This window comes from Glycine max, chromosome 19 (genome assembly GCF_000004515.6).
Source record: "Glycine max cultivar Williams 82 chromosome 19, Glycine_max_v4.0, whole genome shotgun sequence".
NCBI classification, from domain to species: domain Eukaryota; kingdom Viridiplantae; phylum Streptophyta; class Magnoliopsida; order Fabales; family Fabaceae; genus Glycine; species Glycine max.
Genome location: NC_038255.2, coordinates 50,786,298 through 50,807,355, shown reverse-complemented (window position 1 = coordinate 50,807,355; position 21,058 = coordinate 50,786,298). Strand labels below are relative to the sequence as shown.

Here is a 21,058-nt window from a genome sequence, read left to right as displayed (position 1 = left end):
AAAAGAAATCAGACGTAGATTAAATGTCATATTTTTTAAGAAACTTTATAATTATTAATTTCTTAGCGACTTGATCTTTATATCCAATAAAAGTAAGTATATTGTGTCAACAATATAATAAAAATATAATGTTTTTTACAATAGAAAACTATTTTTTCATTATTTCGTTTTGATAATCAGTAATCACAGGTAAAAATAAAATCTGTTTAGGATAAGACGAAAGTTTACAAAAATTGGAAAGCACAATTATTTATCAAATTGGCATAAGAAGGATTGCACGTTGTTAACTGCTACTAAATGGAATTATCGACCTAATACAGATTTAGCCTTTGGGCTATACAGCGCGGACTGTTTGACTTGACAAGGCTGTGCTTCAATTCTGGTCCAAAAATGGCTAGATTGCACTTTGTTCTTACTTAGGTAATTCAGTTGGATGAAAGAAAAAAAAAACATTTAATATTTTTAAATAGACTTTCTTAACGTTTTTTTTTTTCCTTAGTTGATCTTTAAATTCCACATAGTATGTTAATAACTCCCACTATTAATTTAAAATTAAGTTACTAACAAAAACAATAAAACAAGAATTTAACGTCTATACATTGATCGAGAAAATTATTATATATTTAAATTTTATTAAAATTATTGAGTTAGTTAACGAAAATATTATAATAAAAAAATAATAAATATTAATTATTATATTTAAACAGTAAAAAAAATGTACATGATTCTTTTTAATTTGTAATTTAATCAATAAGTAACTTCTAAGTTTATCTATTTATATATAATTATATCATAAAGATTTTGTGTTTTCGATAGAGTGGTTGAGAGTAAATAATTTATTTACTCTCTAAAATATTATCTTCTCTTTTAAACAGTGTTTAAGAGAATGAAATTAGTGAAATTATATAAGTAATATCTAAAGTATTAAAAATAATATTATATGCAGTCTCTCAAGTATTAAAAATTCTTCAAATTAATCCTTTTAACATTAGTAAAATTTATCAACCATTGATAGATATTCAATACTTTAAAGACTATTAATATAATTTGATTACTCTAAAGAAGAGAAAGAAAAATAATATTGTAGAAAGTAAATGAATTGTTTATTGGAATTGTTGACATCATACACATTACACACACGTTTGTACAACAGTCTGCACCAGATAACTCCCCCAGTGAAAAGCATATACCTCAAAGTGAGACGGAACCAATTCCCCCCTAAGTAAATAAAGATAGTATTAACAGCTTTAATCCATCCATTTTTTAAACTAAAGACTCCCTCATAATTAAGCATAGGTGTGTTTGAGTGGTATCTCACCAGGCAAGTACCCTTTTCCTAATTCAATTCTCTTCTCTTTCAATTTCAGGATGGGATCAAATGAGAACGAGGGAGGCTACTACAAGAAAAGTAGGTGGATAACAAAGCCATCATCATGTTTGCTTATATTATTCTCGTCCTTGTTGATAAGCATAGCAGGAGCTTCCATGCTTGGATGGTGGCTACACAAATACCATCCATCAAATACTCAACTCTGGATGGTACCCTTTGGCTTCCTTCTCTTCCTTACCCCTCTCATTATCTGCCTCTCCGTAATCCTTCCCGACCTCTGTCTTGCTACAGCCAGAATCCAAGAAGACCAAGCTTTTAAGACACATGATCATCATGCTCTTACTTTGCCATCTATACAATAGAATGAGCTTCTTTCATTCTTCTGTATAATTTTAAGAGTGTAATGTAATTCCCATGTTTTCTGCTTTTCACTTGTGCAATACTACACTTCACAATCATACTCGATAGTCTACACTCTACGCTAAATGAGTTTCAGTAATCTTTTATGGATTGATTAATTTAAGAACAGCACCATCATTTTCCAGAATTTGTTTACTTTATTCCATTTCTGTTTTACAACTAAACTAAAAGTATCTTATTAGAACATGACAGGGGTAGTAGATATCTGGGACAATTTTCCAGTATTATTATTGTGACATCTTTTTTTTATTTTATATGATTAAAATAAGGGGATATCTATGAGAATCTAAGTACATTTATGTGGCATGGGAAAGCAGTGTGCAGGGGTAGGTTAGTCACAGATGTTCCCTTCCCCAGATTCTACAATCCAATGGGAATTGACTAGGCCACATATGGGGCAAGTCATGTAAGCTAACGGTAGCTTTCAAGAAAAAAACATTTTTTTGAACACCGTCCCTTGAGATGACGTTGATTTCCAATAATACAACCATTTGAAAAACCAAATATATATGACTTCCACGTAACTAAAAGCCACCACAATTCATTCAAATTTCTATTTACAAAAAAAAAAGAGCCTATTTCAATACAAATTTGGAAAAATCCTTTCAGTTTATTTTTTCTTTTATGTAGACTAAGGTTATTAACTACTACTAGTTGAGAATTTGTTCATCTCAAGGCATAGAAATTATATTGAATTTTATCTCTTAACAGAGTACTTTTTTTTTTCTTAACTCATTCATTCCATAAGAATTTTTTAAATTTTGATATCAAGTTACCATGAATGATAGTTTAGGAAAATTATTTATTTTTTAATTGAAAATGATATTATAAAATTAACTAATTTTCTTAATAAATAAAAAATGTTTTTTTTCTTACAATCGAAACGGAAGAGAGTAAAATCTAGTAGTATTTGGAGACTACTCATTATTAAAGTCATCAAATCAATAAGGAAATTTGAACTCATGTTCTTATAATAAGATATGAAATTGATGTTAATAATTAGACCAATATTTATTAGTTAGGCTTTAGCCGATTGAATCACGTTCAATGAAAACATTTCACGTGTTCTGAAGCAAAAATGTAAAAGCAATGTGAGGAGAGCTTTCATTTGAACGCTAGTTGCGTTGGAGTGAACTTTTTCGCAAACACACACTTTGTGTGGACATTCATAATCTAGTATTCTAGTTGCATGGTGGTAGAGTTGGAAGGATTTTTTTTTTTTTTGGTTGTGAAAAAGGGAATATATAACTTTTAGGTTGATTTGAAATTAAAACGTGAGTGAACAACAATTATTTTTCCTTAAACAACAAAACAGCTATTGTAGCAAATACTGTATTTTATTTTTACTTATGTGGCCACTAACGACGATTTGCTTTACGTCTTACTAATATATTTTATTCAAGAGCAATTTTATATTTTTCCAAGTTTACTAGAAGCACTTTCTCAATTAAAGAGTATAAGTATTAAATAAAAGAACATTTGATGTCTAGCAATCCCTTTACCCTTCTCTTCTCAAGACTGTTATTGCCGTCGTTGACCTGGTTACGGGCACAGTAAAGTGTATGGAAGGATCCGGACTTAGCACCGATCATAACATTGGGGTATCGTTGTTGGGCATGCACTGATAATTGAGACGTCTGAATGATGCTTGCAAGGTGTTTAATCAAATACGTGAGATTTGGTTTCTCGAAATTCAATTATCTTGTGTTATAATGGACAGCCGAGAGAAGGATTGAAAATGTTGTTGTGCTAGGTTTAGCAGGTTAAAAGGGGGAATGACAGATGATTGTTTTATTTTAAAGAAATAAATCAGAAATGGATGCTGCTAATCTTTATCTAGGGCCTGCAAGAATAGATTTCTATGTTGTGTTGCAAAATAAGCAGTTGTGGTCATAAAATACTTTTAGACCCACCTTCCCAAACCAAATGACACTCCATTCGTGAAATCTTTACAAATTACAAAGAAAAAAAATGCTCTTTTTTATCTGGTATATTTTGTTTCTTGACTGAAAGAGTGGTTGGAGTAACTTTACAAAACATCAAGAATGACTGAATGAGTTTCTTGACTCAGCTCCTTGAAGCCCGTTTATTATTCCCATCTCATTTTCATAGCATCTCTACCAGACGAATTTTGGACTTCGCAATACCTTCACAAGTCTAATATTTGGATGAACTCTTAAGTTCCTTTTACAATGAATATCAACGAGTACAACAAAGGAAATCAAATGAATAATGCATTAACAGATAAAACTTAAATGTGAAAGTTCCACTTCGATCAATCAAGTTCACAAACAAACCTTGTAAACAGCATTTCCCCGGAACAGTGCAATAATCGACAGGTCAAACACTAGTAATGAATTTTGTTCTTCGAAAGCAAATCTACATTTTGTCCCCTTAAGATGACAGGTTCTTAGATTACACGAATAATCAAAACAATCTGAATCGAAGATTACATATATACATCTACTGGGCAATTCTATAATTTAAAACATCTGCAATCAAGTATTATTTTCATGCCCTACGCTGCACTGTCATGAAGTAAGCATAAATGCATCATTTAATGAAAAAAATGTTCAAAACTATAAGCTTCCCAGGTTTCGTACATCAACATCTGAACGTGTAGGGAACTCGATGCCACTTAGTGCAGGTATGTTGTCTAAATCCTCTTTTGAAAACAATGGGAACAACCATAGGGCCTTCTTAGTGCCAAAAACCTTGAGAAATAAGGTAAAATAGATGAAAAGTCATTAGTTCAATCAGAGATCACGGAATTCCTATTACATGATTCTTTTTATGCTTATTAGTACTTTTCGTTCCCCTATTTTCTCAATTTCGTGAATTTCATCTCAATTATTTATTTATTTATTGTAAATTTGTTCCTCCATTATTTTAGTTGTCTAATTTTGGTCTATTTGTTAATCTAATATTCATTACTTATTAGAAATACTGACATGATACTCTAATGGATAGACATGTTAGCATATCCATGCTGATCTGAGACTCTATTGCACTAACACTCAGCGTATAATTTAATTTTGGGTGCTAAGTTGACAGATGAAAACCAAAATCGGTGGGGAATGAAATTCACAGAAAAACTAGAAGGATAAAATTCACAAAATTGAGAAAGTAGGGAATCAAAAGTGCAATTAAGTCTTATTTTTATTTAATTTTGATAAAAAAAACTATTACATGATTTATTCCCCAGTAGAAGACTTCATTTCAAGTTAAATTACAATAAAACCATCACATTATTTCAGATTATATTTTGGACATCAAGAGAAGTTATAATCTGTTAGCTTAATTACAAGATTATGAGACAAGCAATTCCTCAGCAGAAAACTTTATGTTAAATTTCATTAAAACTGAGCTTTGGTCACTTTGGGGGGGAGAAGCGGGGGAGGTGGGTTTCGAAAAGTCCTTACTCCTAAACCTGGAAGGATCTTCGCTATCCATTTTTGCTCCACTTCTTGTCTATTTCTTAACTTTTAAAGCAAAGTTTAGAGAATCCTCCAAGAGTAAGAAGTTTCTTATGCCACAGAGATGTAAAATTGTTTTTTCTTGTTAGGGGAGAGGAGGACTGAAAGGTGTAAGGAAAAAACATATTATAATTGTACATTCTCACAAGCACACACTCTTCCTCTCTTATTCTTTTTTAATTATTAACTCATAAATCATACTCCATGTAATATTTACTTCCTAAATTTCTGAGCTCAAAAACATGTTTGATTTGTTTTTTTACTATCATTTTGTAATCATTTGCTACTTGATATCAAATATTACCTGCTCAAAATTCCTCTTCCAGCCTAGGTCGTACATCCACCTAACTCCTTTTTTCTTTTCATGAACCTAAAACATCATTTTTCCAAATAATCTTTTAGATAAAAGAAGGCACGATGGTGTCATACCTGTGGAATTTAGGTTTAATTGATAATCAAATTTGACTAAGAATGATTAGAATTTTCTTACTTTACTATTGTTTTTAATGAAATAATGAGGATTTTAATATCAGTGTAATTTTTGTACCAACAGGATTTAATAGAAGGAAATTACAAGTGTTTTGGAGAAAAATTCGATACAAAAATTTGAAAAAAGAAAAACTTTGAAGAAAAAATTGAAGATTGGACAGCTCATGTAACGTATAGAAAAGGCCTAGCACGTCTTTTCGCTTGGCAGTTAACTCAAGTATAACTTGAAGAAGGCCCACGAAAAAATCCAAAGACATGCTTAGCGCACATCATGCGCATTAAGTGCATGATCGCCGTCATACTTGCTGAAACCTGGTAGGGCCCAACATGACATAGGTTAGCCAACATGGGCTTCCACTCTGGTAGGGCCATCCATGCATAATTGGGCCAGACTTACTTTGAGCTCCTCTCGCGTCCCTTGGACACGAAAATACACCTCCACACGCGCAATCCAACTAGCTGGATCGTCCCCATTGAACATTGGGAGCTTCACCTTTTTGACCGATTGCCTGAACTCATCGAGGGTGTCGCCCTGAAGCTTCTGAAGCAACTGCTTGACCACGATCGAGTCACTACTTCCTGAAGCTCTTGTTCTGCCGCTGCTTGAGCCTTCATCTCCGCCAAGGTGAGCTTCAACACTGCTACTTCATTCTCTAGAGCTGACATCTTCACCTCCATCTTCTTGGGTGGCATTCGACAGGCTCCTCCGCTGATTTTGTCACTGTCTCTATCTCTCTAGTCACAGATCAATGTTAATCCGGCAGGTCGGACCAATTTGATGCAGACCAGATTTATAGATGAACAGAAATAAGAATAAATAGAGAAATAGGAAAGGAATCAAGTGTATGTTATTGATGAAATAAGAGAAATAGCAATAGGGGAAAACCTACTACCCACAGAGCCTAGCTCCTCTCAGAGAATGATGGTATTCTCTACCTAACAGAATGATACGCACAATCATAATCCCCCCTCACTCACCCCCCACATCCCTCTATAACAGAATACCTCACCATCCATCCTCACACTCTCTCTCTCTCTCACTGCCACATCATCATTGTCCCTCCGTTCTCCTATTCTTTCTCACATACACTCTCCACACTTTGGGCTTATTTACTTGGGCCGCATCCTGCACTAGGGGCCTATCAAAATCCAGGATGATGGATGATGGATCTCTCCTCTCTGGGGAACACCAATCACTTCAGAGGTCCAACTTTATTATTTTCACCAAGTATATATTCTTCTCTTTTTTTTTCCGTGTAGATCAGTATACCAAATTTTGTTGATAGGGTTTGGGACTGAAAGTACTGGTACCACTACATAATGAAATGATACGAGGAAGAGATGAAATTAGAGGAAATTGTTTTGTCAGGGTCGTGGCCTCAACTGCATGCTGGTTTTCAACAAATTTGTTTCATTGCGTTGATATAAATAAGAATGTTTGCATTTTGGGCAAATGTATTTGATGCTGGGCATCAAAAGTGATCCAACAATTGCAACCGAAGGTCCAAATTCTATTCAGGATATTGATTTTTCACTTGCCATGGAAGGAACTTACAATTGGAAGCAGGGGGGCCTTCCAAAAAAAAAAAATTGAAGTGAACTTGACATCAATCAGATATCATTAGATAGTTTAACACCAACTCACATTTGATATAATACTTTAACTCAAAATCTTAAAATTTAGATTTATAATCTAATTTTTATTTATATGATATTTATAGTTTTCATTGTTATCTATTGTGAGACTTAGCCTCTGGACCTCATCAATTTTCAGTTAAAATTGATGGAAGGCTTAGGCTAGCACGAGGAATGAAAGGATACATGAATTAATGTAAGGCATTAATAGAGTAGATTTTGGGAATAATGTGTTGCGCGCTCTTTGTACGTTGGGTTTGTGTTTTATAGGTCACACTCACAGTGTGGTCCATATATATAGCAAAAATGGACCATCTAGTTGACAATGGTAATTATTATAGAGTAGAAGAGAAGGGGTTATTGTTGGATAATGTGACTAGCTGGTGACAGAGGGGACTCATGGGAGAAATGTTGTAAATATTTAGCAGAATGTGGTTGGGAGATGTAGTTCATATGTAATGTAGGTCACCATAATTAATACTAGCATTTATTCTTTAGCTGTTTAAAAAAAATCAATAGAAAGAAATCAAAATATGGGAAAATGTTAGTATTTCATTGCTAAGTTTCACTCAAGACTATTAACCACCCTTGTACTTTGGTCTTTATGTGCTTATACACGTGTTTTGTGAAGCCTCTCAAGGCTATGTAACACGTTACAAATGTAGGAAAAAGTCTCTTATAGTCACACTGTTTAACGGTAGAGAAAACAGACACATGATTAATGGATTTCAGGCCGGAGAGGATCAAGTCCGGTAAATGTAGTAGGGTCAGAGTGTGTATCTACTTGTTATTTATAGTGGTAAAATACCAAGTACTTGATCCAACAAAATTCTTTATAGGACTAGTCATTGGTACGATAAACTCCTTGAAACATCTCAGAACTTGGATTCTACCAAGAGACCAAGCATCAATTACAACTAAAGCTAGCTTCATACAATCTCAAACAAACATCTATACATCTCAATCATACAAGCCATATATAAAACCAAAGCATGCATTCATGCATGCAGTAGTTGTTTTAGGCCCAAGCCTCTCCACCTCCTTCCCTAGTATTTACAATACCAAGACTTGCACGCTTCTTAGTGGGCTTGCTCAATTGAAATACAGGGTGTCTGCACAGCCTGCGCACTCCATTTCTCAATTTCACCCAATGTTCACTGTCATATATACCTCTATACCTATTCTCTAATGGACCATTCTCATACCTTGAAGGTGAGCTACTATCCGAAACAGATTCCAATTCCCCAACTCCATTTCCCTTTTCCTCAGATCTCCAAAGTTTCTCTTCAATACACCATTCTATTCTTCCCAAGGTAGAAGTCCTTGAGAACTTGCTTTTCACAGGTGGCTTTGTGCTACAGGTCTCTTCAGTTTCCTCTTCACAAGATTCCTCCTTGTTATTAACTTCCAAAGGATGGGAATCACCTTTGCAAGAGGGAGAATCTAAGAGTGATGACAGCTGTCTTGCCTTGGCAATTGATTCATCTCTTTCTCGAAGGGTCTTCAGAATCAATGTCTTGAGGAAGTTCATGACTTGCACTGCATGAATCAATGCAGTCAAAGGGTCCGCCATCTGCATAGCATAGTGAAGCAACCATTTAAATATCCACTAGCATAAATAACATGTAAAAGGGCCTCACTGGTAGGAAGAAAAAGTTAAAAATGTGATACAAGTAATAATGAAATGGAAGAGAAAGTGAGTGTATATTTATAATAACCCTTACAAAAATTATTAAAACATAAGGAAGCTCAACTAAATAATGAGCCTGATTAAACTGTTTGAGAGAAACCAACACGAAACAACAGAAGAATACACCTTTGCTTATAATGTTGGCTAACCTGTGTCATGTTGGGCGCAAAAACCATGGCAACATTGCGAGCATTCATTTTGTTGAACTGTTCACGCTCAACAACATCTGCCATCAAATTGATTGCCCAGTCAAGCAATGCAGCTTCAGTTGAAGGAAGCAACTTCATAAGATTGGTGCAATCCTCTTCTGTGTTGCAATGCATCACCTGTTCGGGGGTGAGGGAATCAAGTACCCCCGTTGGAAGCTCTCTAAACCAAGCCTGCAAGACAAATTAAATTAAAATAATAATAAAAGTGGGCAGAAGATCTCGGTAACAGATTAAGAAAATTATCAACATTTCATCAATGCTGTCACTTTGTTGATTATAAGAAAGAATTCCTTAATAATACACACTAACTGATAAAATGCGATATGAACACTAATAAATTTTGCAAATCACATAAAGAGACCAACTTTATGGCTGAGCTTCCTTTCCATATATTTCCAAATGTTGAAAGAACAATAACAAATCCCGTACTAATTGAAGCATCATAAATGTCAAGCTAAAATAAAAGTAGATTTCAATTAACTCTAAGTTATATCAAGTCAAGCATAATAGAAAAGTTAAATTAAGAATTAAGAATTTAGTATATACCTTTATTAAACCAGATAAACAATGAACGTCGATTCCAAGTGGTACCAGACCTCTGTTTAGCTGATCACGCACAAATTCTTCTTGGCTATTATCAGCATTAATTCGGAATATTCCTTCCGCCTTCAGGCATAGCAAAAGCATGAAATTAGGCCTCAAAATTTATGTGGAACTAAAGGGGATTTATCCCATAGTCGAGTTAGGTTGTCCACCAAATTTGATTAATGATCGATTTATTTAATGAACTATTAAACATTTATAGCTACACCAAACAATCAATAAAGGTTTATAATTCAGCCAGCATACCGGTATCCTGTAGCTAAAGAGCAATTATGGAAAAGCAAAACCAATTAAATGCTTTTAAAGAACAAACATAACATACTTTAAGGCCACCCTCTGAATACAATCGCTTTTGCATCATCAGCAGAATCGTTGGGACACTGTTCCCCCTTTCATCATAAGAGCACTGCATTGACTTTGCAGAAACTCCAAATACCTTAGCACTGCATGATCATATGAACTCAGTCAAAAATAGATTTTAAATGAAAAGAGAGGAAGAGGGTAGTACATATATGAAAGTGAAAGGTAAAGCAATCAACTCTCAGCATAGTTTTTTCATTATCTTGCCTCCACTGAGCAGAGAAGAGGCAATGAAGAGATTACAACCAACAACCACAAGACCAATCAAAGAACCTTTCTAAGCTGTATTGAGTTTACAACAATAGATCCATACCCAACTGTTTAATTCCTCCCCATCTGTAAGTCATCGAACCTTTAATTCGCAGTTATCAAGCAACTTATTTCAATTGAAAATGCATTCAAATAAAACTTTGAACAGACGTCAACCAAGGGACAAAGCCAAAATCTTTCAAGGTGGGAAGGCTCATAAAATATCCAGGGCATCTCAACTTTAGAAACCAAAGTTTCCTAGAATTTGCAACTTCAACACGAAAACCAATATCTTCTCCGTTTCAGAACACCCCGGTCGATGCAAAATTACAAACATTTCTGCATCAACCAACACACAAAGATGTGGTCCTAGTCCTAATTGGGGCCATTATGTTGCTTAGTTCATTACAAATGGTTACGTTTGGATAAACTTCTAGGTAATAATTTATGTACTATACTTTAATCAAAGTTATCATGCAATTTATGTAGAAGTCGAAGTGATTTGAACTCATAAAAGAAGCTCACTTCATAAAATAAAAAACTTATTCATACACTAAAAAAAACAAATGCATCTAATCCTAAGCTAAATGTGAATCAAAACACTCTGATCTGTACCGAGAAAAGTGTCAACAAAATTGAAACTTCAATTACACTCTGAAAAAGATTAGTTAAGAAGAAGAAAGGACGAAATTGAAAGAAGAGAGAATTGTGAAATGTAAGTTCACCTGGCACTGGGGACTCTCTTGGGAACCTCAAGCTCGAGCTCAGAGGGCAAACCGAGAAAGCCATTGAACCTATCAAAGGTAACATGCGAGACATGGCGCACCTCTGTGGGCCAGCTAATATCCAACGAAGAAATATCCTCTCTCTCCACACTGCAAGTCACCAGCGACTTCTTCAACGCAGCCAACAAAATATCCAACATCGCAAACTGGTTAGATTGGCAACCATGCCCACCACGCCAACCTTTGTTCTCCACTTTTGACCCTGGATTCATCAACGCCGTTGAAACCGGGTTGCTCGAAACATCATCATCACTGTCCAATTCTTCTTCTTCTTCCTCTTCTTCATCTTCATCTTCATCTTCTTCATTGTCTTCGTCCTCACTTTTCACATCATGGAAAAGTGGACTCGGCGGAGCAGCGTTGAACTCCACCAGTCCGCAAGATTTGGATCGAAATAGCCGAGTCATTGCCGTAATTAACGAGCAAGCAATAATGGGGCGGTGTTAAAAGGATCCGAATGTGTGTGTGTGTGTGTGAGAGAGAGAGAGAGAAAGAGAGAGTATTAAAATGGGGGCGGTAAAACTATAACTAAAAGGGAATACTTTTAAAGGCAATTTCAGAAGAAATGAGTTGGGTTTGGTTAAGTGGTGAAAAGGAGAGAAGAAGCAAGGAAGGAGGGATGAATCAACGATCGGATTGGGATGGTATGCTGGTAAGGTTGATGGAGACAAGTTGCTTTTCTTTTTGTTTGTTAGTATTATGTTGGTGGTACTTTTTTTGGGGGGCTATTATGTTGGTGGCACTTGGTTGAGAGTAACGCAAAGGAAAAAAAAAAAAGGCGGGTTAGTGAGAAAAACGCCATTAGAGTTAAAGTGAACAAAATGATCTAGTTGACGTGAGAGAGTGAAATGGAAGATTTGACGGTAGTTAATGCAGTTTTGACATTTTAGCATCTCCTCCTCGGCATCAAATTTCTTTAAAAAAGATTTTTATTTGTTCATCTTAAATTTTTTCTAACATTTAGTTTAGATGGGGTATATAGATTTATGCAAAAAAAAAGGTATGTTTCACCCCACATCAAGAAAGATACTAAACCTTGAAACAGGGGGAAAATAGGGTGTCAATAAAAAGCTGAGCAGAGCAAGCAGCAACTTTGGAAATTAAAATGAACTAATTACGCCGTTTTTCCCTGCTTAACTTAATTGAGCTTCGAAAAAGAGAAAATTTCTAAACATTGTTAAATGTCACAGAATGGATTCGCTACAGCTAGAAAAGTACAGCCCGTGTTTTGGATTTTGCATCCGAACTCCCACACCAAAGTCACATGGGTACATGTTCCTTCCTTGTTCGAAGCTGCAAGACTTTCATGGCTGAGATTAAAAAAAAAATGAAATTTCACACAAGTGAAGTGGAAAGTGTACTGTGTCATTTTTCGGGGTGGCCCGACCCATAGGGCATGAGAGCACACATCATGCAAATGCACCTACCTGTCCTGTCATTACTATGCCACCTCCGCGTGATGCTATCTACCCGTGGGGTTTTCTTTGGTCCCCACCCCATGCATCACGTGTATTGTTTGTTAGCCTGTATCCTATATTACAACTTACCATTAGGTATTTCTAACAAAAACCATTTTCTTATATTATTTTCATGCCAATGGAGTCACAGGTTTCAGTTTTAATCCTATTTTCTATTACAAAATCGTTTTCAGTTTCTTTTTTCTCTCAACTTTTTTATCCTAACGTCGAGATGCATTACTCCAAGTGTACGTGTACTGAGTTTAACTATTTGTATAATCTTCCAATCCCAATATTATGTGGCCTTGGGGAAACATAGTTGGAACTTCTATGTACTACCTCTTAAGAGTTAGGGACTTTCAATTTATTTGGAATATTAGAGCGTTACAATTAGAGTATTTTTATCAATGTTCTAATCTCTGACACGAGTGCCTTTTTGTTTTTGGAAAAAATGTACTAGATGTAATTAGATTGTACTGATTATTACTGCGATGTCATCTAGTTTTTAATTAGTTACGCTCGAAGTCTAATTTAAACTAGAAAAAACAACAACCCATGAGTCAAAATTTAGTTATTATAATTTAAAATATTTTAAAAAGTTAATCTATTTTAAAGAAAATTTGTAAATATTTAGGTAATTAGAGTAATATAAATACTACTATCAACATATTTTCTGAAGAGTCCAAACTCCAAAACTCAATGAATTCGAGAGGGGAAGGAAGGGGACGTAAAAAGTGGCTTTCAACTTTGAAGCTGCAGAAACCAAGAAGCATTTGAACAATGAAATGCTGCACTAGTTGGCATATTAAATGAGTCAGTACTGTAGTACCATGTAGGCAAGCTCACTTTCCTAGGAAGATAATTCCGTTCCGGTTTACTTATTTCGTGAAACTTGTATGCAGTGAAAGCTTGGTTTATCACATACCTATCATCTTATTCTTAGACATAACTAATATATAATTGGCGAGTAGTAAAATATAAAAATATATATATCTCCATTTATTAGTTTTTTTATATAAATAATTCTCTTTTATAAAGATATGTTAAATAATTAAAAATATATATAATTTCTCTTATTATTTTTTGTTTATGTAAATAAAATAAAAATATGTAACCAACTAACTAAACCAGAAATTTTATAAATATATTTTCTATGTATTTTTCAATATATTTTGTAAATTATATAACATGAAATATATCAAATACATTTTAAATAGATTAGTATTTATATATTTTAAAATCTATTTATAAATTCTTTTTAAAATAAATATAAATTTTATTTATAAATAATATTATATAAAATATATTAATTAAAAATATTATATATTTAGTATTTAACCACATTTACTGTCAAATCTAGATACGAATAATTTCTTGTTGAACAATTTTAATAATTTTATTAGTATTTTATATAATATAATTTATAAAATATATTTTAAAATATACGTAAAATATATATTTGAATAATCTATTAAAAATACATTGAAAATGTATCAATAAAATTTCTGGTTTAGTTTGTTTGTGACGTATGTACAAAAAAAATCAGAATATGTAAAAAAAAAAAAATCTTTGTTTGTACGTATTTTGTTTTTTTTTACATAAAAGGTAACGAGAAATTCAATATTTTTTTTATTTAACACATCTTTATGATAATTGTAAAATTTAGATTTGATTGATAATCAATTTTGACTACGAATAATTAGAATTCATTTATTTATTATTATTCTTAATGAAAAAAATGAGGAGTTTGATATTATGTTAATTTTTTACCAATGGGATTTGAAAGAAAATTTAAAAAATGACATCGAAAAAAAAGATGAAGATATATAGACTCGTTGCCTCGTCTAGTACCAGCACAAGCTTAGCATATAGAAGACCCACAAAGAAGTTCAAAGGCATGTTTAACGCGAATCCTGCACTGAGTATGTGATCACCGCGATACTTGCTAAGCTCAATACAAGGAGTAGGAAGCAAAGATAAGGACACACCTAAACTCATAACTCTTTGATGAGTACATTCAAAGTATAAGCATCTCTAATAGGGGAAATCCTCATTTTATAGTCATTCTTCTTTCTTTTCCTTATTCATCTCTCTTCTTCTTCTATTCATATCAATCCCTAAAGTGTAAAGTCTTTCATGACAATAAGAGGCTAAATTCCATCGTTGGGAGCCTAGTCGCCAATGCCTTTGTAAGGTAATTTTTTCTTACTATCTATTAAATACAATGCCAATTTTTATTGTTTCTTTCTTGCACTTTGTTGTCATTGTTATGATCTAATCATCTATGCATCTGTTTAGGGATTAGGCATTAGGAAGTCTTTCATTTCTAAAGGACTGGGAAAGGTCATCTAAACAAATCATGGTTAAAGATAGGGTGATATTGTTTAGTCTATGTATACATCTTTAAATTTTATGTAATTTAATTTACTGTTTGATGCTCTTCATCATGAGGGATCAGAATTGAGTATCATAATAGATGTAGGTGAAAATTGAAATAATATTAAATAAAAAAACACGTTAATATTGACCGTAATTAGGCATGATAGGTCCCAACATATTAAAAGCGAGTTTCTAAAATGTTACGAATGTTAATTACGTGTTTGGAAAAGTAGAGTAATAAAGAACCATTTGGACAAAATAAAAACGTAATCAGATTCAAAGGGTAATCCGCTATCTCTCAGACCCTGTGAATAAACTTGGAGGCTAGCCATCAGCCATGGGTCTTGATGGTAGATATAGTTGAAAACCGGGGGACTGCTTCTATTAAGCCCTCCTTTCTATTATAAGATACATATTGAGGAAATCAGCTTGGTGAAGTTGTTTTCTGCAGACATTCCCTTCATACATACATATGATTGATGATTGAATATATCTTATCCATGATTAATTGTGTCATCCATTCCTAAAACACCCACCATCATTTAAAATTGTTTTGAGTCATTATCATGTGGTTGCCTTCGAAGCATTGAACAACATGCACTACCAATTCCATGCATATATTCTATACTAGTCTTAATTTGGTTAGGAGTTACTTTTAAGCTACTCCATAATGAGCTTCGGAGTTCATAGCCTCCCCAAAGGGAGTTTTCTTTGGGGGATGAGAGAACAAATTAGGTGAAGGTGCGTGTGTAACAGTTTAACTAAAACCCCACCAACTAGAATAAAACTTCTTAACGAACAAAAAGTGTGAGCTCTAAGGTATTAAATGCTCAAACAGTAATTTAGTATATATTGGTCGGCATATCAAACCGAAGATTATTCTCTCTCTCTCTCTTTTTTTTTTACAAATGTCAACGATATGTGTACTCTTTATAGCCTTTTAAGCACCTCTTTGACGCGTAGCTTTGTATAATATATATTCAAAAAATATATATTCAAACAGAATTTAAACAAACTGGATGTGGGCCTCTGCAGTTGCACAGTTTTTTTCCAAAAATAGTATAAGAAAAAAAAGAAAAAAAAATAGTTTAGCGCACAAGGTGCTCGACAGATTTAATATATATGTAGATTATATGGAAGTTGACTTAACCAACAAAGAATTATCTTTTTGGTTCTATTGATCTCTAATTTTTTTTATGTCAGATAATTAATCAATTAAAATCTCACTGATTATTTGTTTGGATAGAACACTAATAGATATGGATCGTAAACAGAGTTAGCCTCTGGCCCAAGAATGCGCTAAGTGCTAAATTCTACTCAGGCCGAAAAACATGGAGGGTAGAAAATTCTAGGCCCAGTGTTTTTCAGACTATTGTTTTAAAACTTGCCTCTTAGTGGACAAATAGACTGTATTAATTTGCAGCATTAAAATGTATTTTCCCCTAAACAAAATAAAATTTTGGTGACAATTCTCTACAATCATCTAATATTTGTTCTTTTCTCCGCCCAATCCCTGATTGCCATAATGTAATTAAACAAACGCGTAATTAACAAAGCTAAAATAGAAAATATTGAGTCAACTTTATGTTAAAAGTTCTTCCTGTTGACCTTATTTGACCACCCGACATGAGCATTAAACTTATTGTCATAGTGTCTGCATAAGCATTCTGACACTTCACGTTATGTGTGGAGTTAGGGGGGGCAACCCTGTCAACTGTGCTGTGTGGAGTCCCTGCTAGTTGTTTGTTCAAGTGCGCCATGTACAAAAATAAATATTAACTAAACTACATGTTTCATCCTTTTTGTTTTAGTTTTTCTTTTCACTTTAATTTTTTATTTCTACTTAGTCTTTCATGTTTTTAAAATAGTTAAAATGATCATTTTAAAATAATGATTTTTTTTTATTATTGGATGTGATATTGAAACCATTTTTGATTAATTTGAAATGTGAAAATTATTCGATTAAATTAATTTATAAGAAAATCATAAAATCTAACTTATGTTTGAATAAAAAAATAATAACCACAATGAAAAACCACATTAAAAGTGAATTTAAAGAATAATAAAAAATTGAAAAATTTAGTATTAATTTTTTTTCAGATTCATGAGACTCATTTTAATAAAATTAATCGTCAATAAATTTTAAAATAAATATAGACGGGTGTATTTTTTTATTGTGATTCTATCGTGAATATCCTCCTATAATACTTCTTGCAATATGAGACCAACCATATGTAAAGAAATTATTGAATGAGCACAAACTCAAGATCTCATATTTATCCTCAACCAATAAAAAAATTATAACTAATAATAAAATAAAAATATTAACAAAGTGGTAGTTTTTGAGATATTTTAATAAGTATTGAAATAATTAAGATATTTTTTTTATCATTTTTATAGACCCGAAATATTCATCATTTTGTAAATAATCAATCTCCATCAAATAGTTAATTTCAAATTTGATTCAATTTAATAACTAATTCAAAAGAAAATCTTTCTATATTTTCTTCAAACTACTCTATCTTTATCTTTATTTGTATGTTTGATTTCCTTAACTATTTATCTCTTTCTTCTGTACAAAAAATATTTGTCTCTTTCGATCTATCATTTTTGTCTTTATTTTTTTAAATTGAATTCAATATTTTTAAAAAATACATCTAATAATTAAAGATAAACTTGTATCACAATATTAATTATTTACTATAAATCTAAAATACAATATATAAGATAAAAATTTATTACAAAAATTAATTATGATATATATCTTAAAAATATTTATTAAGATAAATTTTAGTTATATATGAAAAAAGTATTTATTATGCACACATAATTAATTAGAATAACTACATGAATGAGAGTGTTTTTCTTCAAAGATAGCATTTTTATCATTTTTTTTAATATTCTTTGTGTTTCAATTGATGTATATTTCTAAATTTATTTCTATTTTTTTAAAAAAAATAATGAAAAATAATCTTGTATAACAATGTAAATTGTTTATCCAACTAAAAAAAATATATAATTTTTGATTAATTTAAAATATTTATTATGAATATAAAAGTGATCAGAAATCGAGCGTTCATTTTCCTTTTTTAATTAATTGTTTATATCACATAAAGGAAATGAGATGAAAATATTTTCTCAAACAAACTAAAAGTTGAAAACAATAAAATCTTGTTTTCTCAGAACTTCATCTTAAGTAAAATGACGCGGTCGTAAAGAATGAAATTTTAAACAAATTTAAAAATGTATTTTTTTTAAAACGCATTTTCAGTATTTTTATTTCTTGAAACAAAAAATAAAAAATCAAACTAAACATATTTTTAAAATTCTAATCTTTTAAAAATAAAAATAATTTTCAAAAAATAAAAATATAAAACAAAGACACGTAATTCTCATAGTATGCTAATCTTTCTGCAGGCAAACCCAATTTTAATTTCAGTTTATGGCCCATATTCGTGTTGAACTGTTGATAGGCACGTGCAAGAGTTTATGGGATACGGCAGTTCCAAAATATATAATACAGTATTATAGATGTTTTTGGAGTAATATTTTTGCAACAAATTTCTTTTTCAAAGTAAAATCAATTTTAGACACTTAAATTAGGAAGAATATAATAAATACCCGGGGAAATACAGTCACGGTAATCGTATACGTCTGTATACATTTTTATCGTGTTAAAATTTATATAATTTATCTTATTATTAAGTTATAGTATAAAGAAATGTTATTATATACATGGATATAAAAAAAAGTTATAAATACAACAAAAACGTAGGCCTATTATGTTCACATTTCTATTTAGTATTTTTTTACTAAAATTAAAATATTTTTATCTTATTATTGAGTTATAGTATAAAAAAATGTGATTATTATATACATAGATATAAAAAAGTTATAAATATTAAGTAAATTAATCTTATTGCTCCTTAATTTGTTTATTATTTTCAATTTAGTTCCTTTATTTTTAATAGGTTTAATTATGTATCTTATTTTTAAGATAAATTAAATTTGATTTCTTTATTTTTAAAAGTTTCAATTTGGTATTTTATTATTTCATGTTGTCAGCTTCAAACATTTTTAAAAAGGAATTATTTTTATTTATGGAATAATCTTTTCAAAAGTACATTTTGTAATAATTTTTTTACTGTTATCCAACACCTATTTCAAAAGATAAAATTATTTTTTATTATCATGAAATATTTATTCTTAAAAGTTATTTTTTACTGTTATAAAATAATTGTTTTAAAAGATAAAATTGTTTTTTACTTGATATGAAACACCTATTTCAGAAATTATATTTCAGAAACTATATTTTACAGTATGGAAGGATTATTTTAAAATGGTATAATATGAAAAAGGGTAATTTGGGATTTAGAAAAATTTAGGAGCCAATGAGAGGTGCATGATCCCATTTACTTATCTATGAAGATGGAAATAACCACTTGTCTTTTTGCCGCAAGTTGATCCTGTATATTCAATCATTTCTCCTACAATAAACAATGACGTTCTCATTACATTTATTTTTTTATATTATTAAAACTATATTCTAAAACAACTTCACATCTACTAATCAAATCGTTCAAAATAATTAAATTTTGAAAATTATTCTTAAAGCATATCTTTTTTTTAAAAAAAAGATATAACCGAGAGATGGTTTTTTTGACTTCTTTCTTATCTTCTTATTTTCATCACGTTTATCCTCTCCTTCAATTTCACTTTTGATTATGTATCTTGTATCATTTTCTGCAAGCTACGCGAGCAATCTTATTTAATTATATTTTGTAAATTAAAATAATTTTTTCTCCTATATATCTATAACATCTGCTAGTTAATTAACACAGGATTTTTGGGGAAAGAAAATACAATTGCAAGCAAGTGACTTTCTATCAAAGCTCATATTAATATATACGTGAATTGTACAGCAATTGGATCACCATATCTATGAAGAGAGAAACACATATAGCCATGAAATTAACTTTATAAAGTTGTTGAGATCAAGCCTTGAAGCAGGTGGCAACGAGGTGATGGTGGTGGTGGAGGGACCTCTCTGTATGAATCAAGTGTTGAACGTTCTTAAATTCCGCCACTTGGCAAGGGATAGTTATGGTTCCTTTCTGTGAAAAACCATACTCTTCCTCTGCCTCCTTCAGAAGCTGAACAAAGAGAGGGTGCTTCAGGTAATTCACGGGCACCGTTACTTTCTGCTGCTCTTCGCCTTGACCCACCTTGATTTTCAAGCAACCTTTTCGTATCTGTATGTCTTCTTTGCTCACCGCTTGCCTTCCCTCGTGCTGACCTTCATCGTATGTCTGCGGAACTTGTTTGAAATTTAAGCCCAACATATTAATTAATTTGAAGCAAAGATCAAAATGGTTCAAGGGAGAAAAAACCCAAGAAGCCGAAGCTGCGAGTGCTATCTCGATGCATGAAGGAATGGATATGATGAGGGTTTTATAGTATATTGAAGGAATGGATAGGAACCATCTGGGAACGCACCAATGAAGAAGAGCGTACTAAATGGGAAAAGGAGTCAATCCATCCAGGTAAGGTGGGGAAGGGTGGACTTGGTCACTTGGAAATAATCCATTCATAAATTTTAACTAGGTCTACTATTTTATTCTATGCAGTCTGACCAATTCTTTTAAAACATAATTTAATATTTTAAATATATAAAAAATACTTTTCTATTTAGTAATCAAGATAATTATTAAGATATTACTAAAAAAATAGAATTATTATAATACATTACAATAAATTAGGAACATTATAATATTTTAAGAAAATTTATATATTTCAGATATAAAATTAATGGTATCGGGAGCTTTGGAGTAGCAGGGCCCGAAAAAAAAAAGGTTTTGATATCGGGAGCTCTTATATTACGATTTTTTTTTTTGATCGAAGTTTAGCTATCCTATTACTTCTTCTGTCTTGTTGTAACTGTTGTCCTAATTTGTGTTACACATGAATAATAATAAT

General features: G+C 31.9%; 2 protein-coding genes across 2 annotated transcripts; both read right to left on the bottom strand.

The window, feature by feature from the left end:
• Positions 1-8,109: 8,109 nt before the first annotated feature.
• Positions 8,110-11,945, bottom strand: LOC100800436 (rho GTPase-activating protein 3). The gene is made up of 5 exons (XM_003554732.5): positions 11,187-11,945; positions 10,175-10,295; positions 9,796-9,915; positions 9,190-9,420; positions 8,110-8,923 (listed from the first exon to the last, which is right to left on the bottom strand). Exons 1-5 carry the CDS (start codon positions 11,651-11,653, stop codon positions 8,369-8,371), a joined length of 1,494 nt encoding a protein of 497 aa, XP_003554780.1. The 5' UTR covers positions 11,654-11,945; the 3' UTR covers positions 8,110-8,368.
• Positions 11,946-19,821: 7,876 nt separating this feature from the next.
• LOC100500512 (SAUR-like auxin-responsive family protein) lies at positions 19,822-20,505 on the bottom strand. The gene has a single exon (NM_001248500.3). It carries the CDS (start codon positions 20,422-20,424, stop codon positions 20,077-20,079), a length of 348 nt encoding a protein of 115 aa, NP_001235429.1. The 5' UTR covers positions 20,425-20,505; the 3' UTR covers positions 19,822-20,076.
• Between the last annotated feature and the right edge of the window lie 553 nt (positions 20,506-21,058).